This window comes from Neoarius graeffei, chromosome 3, assembly GCF_027579695.1.
Source record: "Neoarius graeffei isolate fNeoGra1 chromosome 3, fNeoGra1.pri, whole genome shotgun sequence".
Classification (NCBI taxonomy): Eukaryota; Metazoa; Chordata; class Actinopteri; order Siluriformes; family Ariidae; genus Neoarius; species Neoarius graeffei.
In genome coordinates this window covers 18,345,927-18,358,070 of record NC_083571.1, presented here as the reverse complement: position 1 = coordinate 18,358,070, position 12,144 = coordinate 18,345,927, and the positions used below count along the sequence as shown (strand labels likewise).

Below are 12,144 nucleotides of genomic sequence, written 5' to 3'. Positions count from 1 at the left end.
ATCTCCTACTCCCTGGAAATTGATTTTCTTTGCCCTTCTGTGTTGGGTTTAGTACTTTATAGGTCACTTTGTTGTGCACTTAAAAGGATAACATCCAGTCTGTGTTAGATAAGAGGAAATTTACCCCCTTATACTTGTGTACATTTTCAACACCCATGGCTTGTTATCCAGTAACTGCACCAAAATGTAAAAAAGAACAAGCTAGTATTATATTATAAGAGTAAAATGGAAAGGAGTTTTTTGTAGTTTTTCAAGTGTTAAGAATGTTAGATAAGAGGACATTTACCCCCTTATACTTGTGTACATTTTCAACACCCATGGCTTGTTATCCAGTAACTGCACCAAAATGTAAAAAAGAACACGCTAGTATTATATTATAAGAGTAAAATGGAAAGGAGCGAAACCATTTGTAGTTTTTCAAGTGTTAAGAAATATGGGAAGCTTTCACATTGATACATGTTCTCTTTTAATCACAAAGGCATCCTTTGACACAGAATATATATAATCAGAGATAGTAAAAGAATTGCAGTGCTCATGGTCTCAGAAGGTGGTCGCATCCCAGCATGTCTCGACTTGGACCCCCCTCAACTATATAAATTGCAGTAGTACATTCTCTAATGATGCTGACGTCAACAAAAAGGATAAGGGAATGTCTTCTTGCCCCCGAGTGGATCCAGATTGCTTTCATGTTCAGTGACCCTTATGATAGTCATCTGTGTGTATTTCGGATCTATTCATCAATAGATGAATAGATCCGAAATACACACAGATGACTATCATCTGCCCCTTCTCCATTTCACGTGAGCAGGGCAGCTGGCAGGGATCCCGAATAAGTGCTCAATCATTAATGGTGACATGAGTGTTTCTAGTGTCCCAGATAAAAATGGTTAAGGTTACTTTTACACAACACATGCAAATGACGACCATGTTTTTTTGTTTTTTTTTAATATATCACATTTTCTCAGCTCAAACAGAACCCAGACCGGGACAAACAATGCGTGCAGGAAATACAAATAAATGCAAACAATAAACTAGACAGGAAATCAGATTCACAAATTTTGATATTATTATCATAAAATATAAATTATTAATTTCTTAATCATATTTTTCTCATTAAAGGAATGGTTTGGCAAAACATCAAATTTACACAATTATCCCCTTAAATATAGTCAATGAGCCAAGACATGCTTGATGTGTGAAGTCTGCTTTTCTAGGGTTTTGCACCAGAGCTATGATTCCACTCATGCTCACTTTCAGTGAGCACTTTATCCTGATCGGGGTTTCAGTGAATCTTAAGTCTATCCCGGGAACAGTGGGTCTGAGGCAGGAATACAGTCTGGATGGGACACCAAGTTCATCGCAGTTTGATTCTATTTTTTCAAACAAAAATCTAAGTCTCACATAAATTCTTCTCAACAAATCCATGCCCAAAAACTTAATGCAGGCAGTCCTCAAATGACATAACCAACTTCTTTTTCAATCAATGATTTTGTTTAAAAGCAGTTTGTATTTACAAATTTATGTTCAGTGCAGCAGAAAGCTGGTCGTGATGAGGATGATAATATATAATTATATATTATCATCCTCATCACGACCAGCTTTCTGCTGCAGTTTCTCCTTCAAACACTGGGATCCTGAAATGATGCCAAACTGTTACGGAGACAATGAAATAAAAATTCTTGGTACAAACAGACCATCATTTTTTATCATTAATTATATTTCTATACCATTCCATTAATGCAAGAGTGTTTTAATTTTTATACTTTTAAAAATTATTAATTATTGCATAATCAAAAAAATTAAAGATAATCTAAAATTATTCTTGAAAAATAAATCTTTTCACTTTCAGAAACGGGTACAGTAGGAATCCATTTCTGTCCCTTAAGGTACAGTCTACACTAATGTACCCCCTAGGGTTCGTTACTGGACTTCAAGGTAACCATGTGTTTTAGGGTTTAACTTTTAGAGTCAAAAAGGTACATATATTTTCCCAAGCAGTACAGAAATAGTATAAATAAGTACCTTAGAGGGTCCTGCCCCAGTGACAAGCCAATGTACGCTTAAAGGTACAATAATGTACTTTATTTTCTGAGGACTTTACTTCATAAAATGGAGCTGAAAAATATATTTACAAAATATAAAACGTTAAAATGATTTGTCTAGAACAGAGAGTGAGACGGACTGTATTAGACCTGCCAACCACATTTTAACATTTGCATATGTTGGAAAATACACCAAAAGAGCAGCCTTCCCCCCCCATAATAAAAACAGCAGAGCCAACTGAGATTTGGACAGGTATTTTGAACTCTCTGATATTAACTGACACTCTCTGGAAGCCCTGCCTCTTCTCCATTTCATGTTTGTAATGTTTTATCCCATGCTTGAAAGATACTGATGCAGCGCCTGCACTTTCTGACAAGGTAAATGGATAATGTTTGTGTTTATCGAAACGTTTCAGCCGAAAATGGTCAAAATGGCCTTTTTAATATGTATATCTTACAGTATTGACAAATTCTCCAAAAACTGAGAAGTGGATCTCATTGGGAAAAAGTTTGAATACATCTGGTCTAGAATATAATACAGCTACTTTAGAAAATGTAGAACCTTGAAGGGTTCTTTACTTGTCGCTCTGGAAAAACATTAAAGAGTGCCTTACAACAGTGTTTAGCTGAAAAAAAAATGCATTATAAGTAGAATTCTTCTGGAACCCATAATCCTTAATCACTTGAATCAACCTTTTCTAAGAGCGTATGAGCAAAATTTCAGTGCATCTCAATTTCAGTAGAGATACAAACCTCACAAAGGAGGAAAGTGATTTTGGGTTATCCAAGATGGCTGCCAAGTTTTCAGTGTGAATCTTGTTCATGTTTTTTGATTACAGGGAGTCTGTAATTTACACTGTGTCATCAGCAAGTATGTCACTGAAGACCTGAGTGAGGGTTGAGGCAGATATTTACAGAAAAGGGTTTTGAAGGAGACATCTATTACTTATTAGCTACATTTGTCAAAACTAAATAAGCAAACTTCAGACAGCAAATATGTCTTGGCTGATCAAATGCATCTGGTGCAGTTGCACCAGCAAGTAAAACTATAAATTTCATTTTTTGAAGAAGCACTCCTTTAATGTGGATCAGTCAACTGCCATACAAGTTACTGAGACTGTTGATCAATTGATTAGTCATCATAAAAGTCCCTTTCTTAAAAACAGCCAATATATGGTTTCAGCCAACATAGAAACATATAAGTTGTTTTTAAAAAATATTCGCTTTCCACAAGTCCAGGTTGAAGAGAATGAGTAATAAAAGGCAACATTCCACTTGCATTCCTCACATAGTTAATCTGTGAGAATATTTTAACTTGGCATGCATCTCTCTTAACCTTCATCAAGGAGTCTGCACCTCCATATTGTCCAGTAAAGTGTCTTTCTTAAGGAACTTTAAGGTGCGCACTGATCTCCACACGCCCACAAAATTGTCACTTAAATTCTGGTTTTCAGATTCGCTCTCTGGCGCCAGTGCTGATGTTTGTAACTCTATAGACTCTGGAACTTTATTGTCACACACATGACCCGGGCCACTATCCTCCAATGATTCAGTCATGCAGCCGTTTGGAAATCTCTCCACATCTCCATCTGGTTTGGAAGGAGGTTCCACGTATGGTTCTCCGGGTGGTTCCTCGTCCTTCATGGCCTTGTCCATATCCTGGTAGCTGAGCTTCTTCTTGGTCTCGTAATACTTCACTATGCAGTAGGTGATGGAGCCAATGGTGTTGACCACCACGCCGGCTATGAACAGGTTGGTGGGCTCAACGTCACTGAAGGCCAGCATGCCTACAGTGATGGTAGCGATGCTCTTTACCACTCCCACGAAGCTGGTGGTCACTGCTGAGTTGATGTACGTACAATGCAGCGTGGTGAAATTCATGGCGCAGCCAATCACAACACAGATGCAGAAGATTCCTGTGATTAATGGATTATTCCAGCCCTCGTAGGTCCACATGTTGATGGCGTCCATGCTCACGAGGGAGCAGACAAGCAGCACGGGTGAGGCCACCAAGGCGATAATGTACTGAGCTGTCAGTGGGCCGTACTCACTATCCACACTTGTCTTTTGGATGAGTACCAAGTATGAGGCATGGATAATGACAGCTAAAACGCCAGTCACATAGCCAAAAGGGTCGCCTGTGAGATCTCCTGCACCTGCACCAATCAATCAAAAAGAAAGCACCAAATTCAATACCAAAATAATATCTGGTTATCAGTGGTCCTATGGTGGTACCTTTTTGACACATCATGCTGATAAACTTTGCAAAGAAACAGATGGGTTACAGGCAGGAACTATAAACCTACAAAGACTTAGGTACACTTAGGTTGTAGCTACTATGGTAGCATGGCAGTAACTAGCTACAAGGAAGTCCAGACTTTAGTAGTTTGGACCATTTTGTTTAATGCAGCTCTATAATCACACTGACATCCTGATGCGTTAATATATTGTCAACTATGACAACAAACCTCCAAGACCCAGTCAGCAGTGATGATTGTTTCACAACTGACCTCAGAGCAGCTCAAGAAGACGTATTATAGATTTACTGAAAGACCTAATCACTGATTGTGTTTAGTTTTCACAAGATATTTCACAAACATGTTTCACAAAACTTTTTGTTGGAGGTAGACATAGTAACATTAAAAATTTGGCATAAATGTGATAAAAAAAAAACATATGCACTACTGTGAGAACTGTGTTTCAGTTTGTGAAATAAAAAACTTTCATTAAAAAAACTGGAATACTTGTAACACTGCTAGACAAATGAGCTTGCTAGGTTATACCACAAGCTCTGTAGTTGGCTATAAATAAACACAGTTAAATTTTTTAAGTTATTCTATTGTGTTCTATTGTGAACTAACATTACTCATTAAAAATGTACGATAAGCATGATGTTCCCATAGGCTCTGGATCCACAACGACCCAGATTAGGATAAAGAGCTAACCATGAATGCATGAATGAAGTACATATTCAGCACTAATATATTAACTATGACACATTTCTGCAATGTTGACCTCACTGAAATGTTGATCCTATCTTTGGTGTGCACCTACCTTGTAGCCACTACAGTGCCTTGCAAAAGTATTCATACCCCTTGAACTTTTTCACATTTTTCCACCTTACAACCACAAACTTAAAAGTTTTTTATTGAGATTTTATGTGATAGACCAACACAGAGTAACACATAATTGTGACGTGAAATGAAAATGATAAATGGTCTTCAAAATTGTAAACAAATAAAAATCTGAAAAATGTGGTGTGCATTAGTATTCAGCCCCCTGTCCTTTGATACTTCTAAATACAATCCAGTGCAATCAATTGCCTTCAGAAGTCATCTAATTAGTTAACAGAGTCCTACTGTGTGTAATTTACTCTCAGCATAAATACACTTGTTCTGTGAAGGCCTCAGTGGTTTGTTAGAGAACACTGAAGAACAAACAGCATCATGAAGACCAAAGAACTCACCAGACAGATCAGGGATAAAGTTCTGGAGAAGTTTAAAGCAGGGTTAGGTTATACAAAAATATCCCAAGCTCTGAACATCTCAAGAAGCACTGTTCAAGCCATCATTCAAAAATGGAAAAAGTATGGCACAACTGCAAACCTACCAAGACATGGCCGTCCACCTAAACTGACAGAGCGAGCAAGGAGAGCACTGGTCTGAGAAGCACCCAAGAGGCCCATGATCACTCTGGAGGAGCTGCAGAAATCCACAGCTCAGGTGGGAGAATCTGTGCACAGGACAACTATAAGTCGTACACTCCACAAATCTGGCCTTTTTGGAAGAGTGGCAAGAAGAAAGCCATTGTTGAAAGACAGGCATAAGAAGCCATGTAGGGGACACAGCAAACATGTGGAAGAAGGTGCTTTGGTCAGATGAGACCAAAGTTGAACTTTTTGGCCTAAATGCAAAGCGCTATGTGTGGCGGAAAACTAACACTGCTCATCACCCTGCACACACCATCCCCGCTGTGAAACATGGTGGTGGCAGCATCATGCTATGGGGATGCTTTTCTTCAGCAGGGACAGGGAAGCTGGTCAGAGTTGATGGGAAGGTGGATGGAGCTAAATACAGGGCAATCCTGGAAGAAAACCTGTTGGAGGCTGTAAAAGACTTGAGACTGGGAAGGAGATTCACCTTCCAGCAAGACAATGACCCTAAACATACAGCCAGAGCTACAATGGAATGGTTTAGATCAAAGAATATTCATGTGTTAGAATGGCCCAGTCAAAGTCCAGACCTAAATCCCATTGAGCATCTGTGGCAAGACTTGAAAATTGATGTTCACAGACACTCTCCATCCAATCTGGCTGAGCTTGAGCTATTTTGCAAAGAAGAATGGGCAAAAATTTCAGTGTCTAGATGTGCAAAGCTGGTAGAGACATACCACAAAAGACTTGCAGCTGTAATTGCAGCAAAAGGTGGCTCTACAAACTATTGATGTGGGGGGGCTGAATACTAATGCACATCACATTTTTCAGATTTTTATTTGTTTAAAACTTTGAAGACCATTTATCATTTTCGTTTCACTTCACAATTATGTGCTACTCTGTGTTGGTCTATCACATAAAATCTCAATAAAAAACTTTTAAGTTCGTGGTTGTAAGGTGGAAAAATGTGAAAAAGTTCAAGGGGTATGAATACTTTTGCAAGGCACTGTAAGTGTTACTGTTAGTTAGGTGTTCCTAGCAAACTTGATGTATGTGAAATATACATTTATTTAAAAAAAATTTACAGTTAATATTGATTGTACTGTATCAGTTGGGTATTTTCCTACATCGCTTTGCATTTCTTTGTAAGAGCTTCACACACAACCAGTCTGGCTTGAATTTCCCAAAAGCATCACAACACAAATATCATTGTTAAATGGTAGAATGAGCAGCACAATGATCACTCTCCTAGGTAAGATGCTCTTAGTGTTAAGAGGCTTTTGGGAAACCCACCCAGCAAACCTAACCTTTTTTCCCCCCAGCAAACCTAATTCAAGTCAAGTTTATTTTTATAATGCTTTCAACAACAGACACTGTCGCAAAGCAGCTTTCCAGAACTTTAATGACTTTAAACATGAGCTAATTTTATCCCTAACCTATCCCCAACGGGCAAGCCTGTGGCGACAGTGGCAAGGAAAAACTCCCTCAGACGACATGAGGAAGAAACCTCGAGAGGAACCAGACTCAAAAGGGAACCCATCCTCATTTGGGTGATAACAGACAACGTGATTATAACATACAACATGACAGTATTAACATGGTCAGTTTCATTGATGTTATAACTCTTCATTGATGGAAACTTGAGTGCAAAACTGTTCATGACAACTGTAGTCCTCAGCCATAAAAGCATTACTGTAAGTGTCCAGAGCATCTTCCAAGTGTGACTTTCAACTGTCCATATGGGGCCGTCCTCCACAGGACATATTGATAAACTACTGCAGTGGGGGCTGCAAACCACAAAGGTCCTTGAGGCACAGTCCAGAGTAACTGTGTGTAAAACACAACTCCCCATACACACAACATAGTTATATATTGTGCTTTTATTATCATATTATTAGCCTGTCTGCCTGGACACTTGAACTAAAAGAGATTAATCCAAAGGTTACAAACAAGCCACTTATCATGTCTAAATCATATCGATTTGGACCTGATGTGTTCTGTTCGTGAAAGGTTTCATTATATTACATATTATACTACATTACAGGCATTTAGCCGACACTCTTATCCAGAGCGATGTACAACACACCCAGAGCAACCTGGGAAGTAGTTGGGGGTCAGGTGCCTTGCTCAAGGGCACTTCAACCATTCCTGCTGGTCCAGGGAATTGAGCCGGCGACCTTTTGCTCCTAAAGCTGCTTCTCTAACCTTTATCTCTACCTGTGGTCCGAACTGCATAAAGGAACTTTTTCAAATACAACAAAGCCATTATAATTTAAGAGGGGTAACCTCAGACTAGCACAACTAACATCGAATAGCAAATGGACTCACATATCATTTGTCTATCTGATGACTCATATGTGGAAAAATCTCCCTATAGAACTGAGACATCTTGATTCTCTAATCAAGTTTAAAAGCACCATAAAGAAAACAAATCATACTAGTGTCAAGTTGTGCAAATCTAATATTTGGGATCAAGAGAGTGAAATTGCATTTAGTTATAGTCTCGATTTAATGACGTTTTAATATTTTGATTTTTAATTTTAATATGTCTTATATAAGACCTTATGAGACATACAGGGTGTCCCAGAAATTAGGGGGCAACTGTGTATGGTCTATTGATTTACAGGTGCCCCTAATTTCTGGGACACCCTGTGTGTGTATACAGTGGTGCTTGAAAGTTTGTGAACCCTTTAGAATTTTCTATATTTCTGCATAAATACGACCTAAAAGATCCATCAGATTTTCACACAAGTCCTAAAAGTAGATAAAGAGAACCCAGTTAAACATATGAGACAAAAATATTATACTTGGTCATTTATTTATTTGAAGAAAATGACCCAATATTACAATATCTGTGAGTGGCAAAAGTATGTGAACCTCTAGGAATAGCAGTTAATTTTAAGGTGAAATTAGAGTCAGGTGTTTGTCATCCCATTGATTGAAATCAGGTGTGAGTGGGTACGCTGTTTTATTTAAAGAACAGGGATCTATCAAAGTCTGATCTTTACAACACGTTTGTGGAAGTGTATCATGGCACGAACGAAGGAGATTTCTGAGGACCTCAGAAAAAACACTGCTCATGCTCATCAGGCTGGAAAAGGTTACAAAACCATCTCTAAAGAGTCTGGACTCCACCGATCCACAGTCAGACAGATTGTGTATAATTGGAGGAAATTCAAGACCATCGTTACCCTCCCCAGGAGTGGTCGACCAACAAAGATCACTCCAAGAGCAAGGCGTGTAATAGTCGGCAAGGTCACAAAGGACCCCAGGGTAACTTTTAAGCAACTGAAGGCCTCTCTCGCATTGGCTAATGTTCATGAGTCCACCATCAGGAGAACACTGAACAACAATGGTGTGCATGGCAGGGATGCAAGGAGAAAGCCACTGTTCTCCAAAAAGAACATTGCTGCTCATCTGCAGTTTGCTAAAGATCATGTGTACAAGCCAGAAGGCTATTGGAAAAATGTTTTGTGGACGGATGAGACCAAAATAGAACTTTTTGGTTTAAATGAGAAGCATTATGTTTGGAGAAAGGAAAACACTGCATTCCAGCATAAGAACCTTATCCCATCTGTGAAACATGGTGATGGTAGTATCATGGTTTGGGCCTGTTTTGCTGCATCTGGGCCAGGATGGCTTGCCATCATTGTTGGAACAATGAATTTTGAATTATACCAGTGAATTCCAAAGGAAAATGTCAGGACATCTGTCCATGAACTGAATATCAAGAGAAGGTGGGTCATGCAGCAAGACAACGACCCTAAGGTGGGGTTTACATTAGACCGTATCAGCGGATCATCAGATTAACATTTTTAAAATGATTAGTGTGCACACAGCAACGCCAATACATGATTCGCATGCACACAGCAACGCCAATACACGGATACGCTCGGCTCCGCAGGCATCCTGCGCTCCAAATAACTCCGCCCTGAACAGTGAGCGCCCTCTGGAGGGTGCGCACTCCGGCCCTGCGCAGCTCACAGAGCGCGCGAGTGAAGTGCACAAGCAGTGATTCGGGACTGAGCCGCTGTGTGTGTGATCTCAGTGCATGTCGGGCATGCGCGTCACTTACCACTTGCAAGTGGAAGGATGGCAAGCCTAAAGACAATCATAACTACACAATGGGCAGTATTTGCATCAGTATTTGCAGTATTTTCATACTTTTATACTCTTTAATGAAAGGTGATACAAGGCGGAAGTCCGCGCCGTTTTTCAGCAGTCGTGTCACATGACCAACGCCAGCGAATCAGGAAGGTGGATGTCACAGTGACGTTGTCCAATGACGACTCCAGCTAGAGCTCAGCACAGCGTATCCGCGTATTCTCAATGTTTACACAGCACCGGACCAGACACGATCTGGATTGAATACGTGGACCCTGGTGGATTCCCGTTTCCAGGCGTTTTAATGTAAACGGACAGTGCATCCGCGAAGAAAACGAGACAGATACGGTCTAATGTAAACTTGGCCTAAGCACACAAGTCGTTCTACCAAAGAATGGTTAAAGAAGAATAAAGTTAATGTTTTGGAATGGCCAAGTCAAAGTCCTGACCTTAATCCAATAGAGATGTTGTGGAAGGACCTGAAGTGAGCAGTTCATGTGAGGAAACCCACCAACATCCCAGAGTTGAAGCTGTTCTGTGTGGAGGAATGGGCTAAAATTCCTCCAAGCTGGTGTGCAGGACTGATCAACAGTTACCAGAAATGTTTAGTTGCAGTTATTGCTGCACAAGGGGGTCACACCAGATACTGAAAGCAAAGGTTCACATACTTTTGCCACTCACAGATATGTAATACTGGATCATTTTCCTTAATAAATAAATGACCAAGTATGACATTTTGGTCTCATTTGTTTGGGTTCTCTTTATCTACTCTTAGGATATGTGTGAAAATCTGATGGTTTTGGTCATATTTATGCAGAAATCTAGAAAGTTCTAAAGGGTTCACAAACTTTCAAGCACCACTGTGCGTGTGTGTATGTATATATAATTATAATATTTGCCTAGGGCGGCACGGTGGTGTAGTGGTTAGCGCTGTTGCCTCACAGCAAGAAGGTCTGGGTTCGAGCCCCGTGGCCGGCGAGGGTCTTTCTGTGTGGAGTTTGCATGTTGTCCGCGTGGATTTCCTCCGGGTGCTCCAGTTTCCCCCACAGTCCAAAGACATGCAGGTTAGATTAACTGGTGACTCTAAATTGACCGTGAGTGTGAATTGTTGTCTGTGTCTATGTGTCAGCCCTGTGATGACCTGGCGACTTGTCCAGGGTGTACCCCGCCTTTCGCCCGTAGTCAGCTGGGATAGGCTCCAGCTTGCCTGCGACCCTGTAGAACAGGATAAAGCGGCTAGAGATAATGAGATGAGATCTTTTATTAGTTCGAATGCATTTGTTACGAGTCTTTGACTTATTGTACATATCTAAAATAAATAAAGCTATGTTTGATTGATGATTAGGTGATGGTCTAGAAATAGAAAGCTCAGCAATAATAAAGATATTATTGTGGGCTACTCATTGAAATGTTCATAATCTGTATTTTTGAGAATTTATGGTTGATTGGATGTTGGAAAAGTGTTTAGGTAAAGTGTTATGGTGCATGTGATGTTTTCGTCATATTGCACACAGCTGAGTGGACAATAACTAGTTAAGAGGAGTTTGTAAGTAGGAGATTTGAATGTAACTTAATGCATTATACTTTGTGTGTGTGTGTGTGTGTGTGTGTGTGTGTGTGTTACCCGCCAGTGCCGCTCCGCAGGTGGTGATGAACACAGCCACGGTGACCCCGACTGACGGCGCTCCGTCACGCAGCACACACACCCCGACAGCCAGCGTGACGAGCGGCAAGCAGCGTTTAAACACCACGTACATAGGCAGGCTGAGGCCGCGCAGAGACCACAGGGTGAGCGTGGACTGCAGCGTGGAGAGCGCGCACACACCGGCGAACACCCGGGCCAGGCGCGCGCTCGGCGGCGGGATGTTCAAGGCACCAACCCGGCGCAGGACCTCCAGCGTGATCACCGCAGTGAAGCTGGTCAGAAACTGGATCAGGGTCAGATACGTGAAGTGGTACGTGGTGATGAGGAACTTCAGCAGGATATTGAGCGAACCGGAGAAAACGCCGTGCGCGATCGCCACCGAGATGCCCAGTAGTCTCCCTTTACACACTTCCATCGTGTGCTTTCTTTTCTTTTTTTTATTTTGTTTTTCAGTCTCCTTCCTGCTCCAGAATGTGTAAGTTATTGGAGAAAATGCAGAGCTGTAAAGGAGACTTGGCAGGTGAAGTTTCTCCGAAATGCTGCATCAAACCCAAAGTCCAAATCCACTCACACATCCCACTGTCCCGGTGACACCAATCCCGGGGATTTCCTGCAGCCCTGTTATCTCATTCTACACTCTCCCCACACTCTGCAAGGGTTTACAGAGGGGGAAAAAAATTGTGTGCGCGCGCGCGCTGGAG

At 40.9% G+C, this 12,144-nt stretch overlaps 1 protein-coding gene across 1 annotated transcript; it reads right to left on the bottom strand.

Annotated features, from left to right (window-relative positions):
- Positions 1–1,590: 1,590 nt before the first annotated feature.
- Positions 1,591–12,144, bottom strand: slc35d3 (solute carrier family 35 member D3). The gene is made up of 2 exons (XM_060916454.1): positions 11,423–12,144; positions 1,591–4,198 (listed from the first exon to the last, which is right to left on the bottom strand). Exons 1-2 carry the CDS (start codon positions 11,856–11,858, stop codon positions 3,384–3,386), a joined length of 1,251 nt encoding a protein of 416 aa, XP_060772437.1. The 5' UTR covers positions 11,859–12,144; the 3' UTR covers positions 1,591–3,383.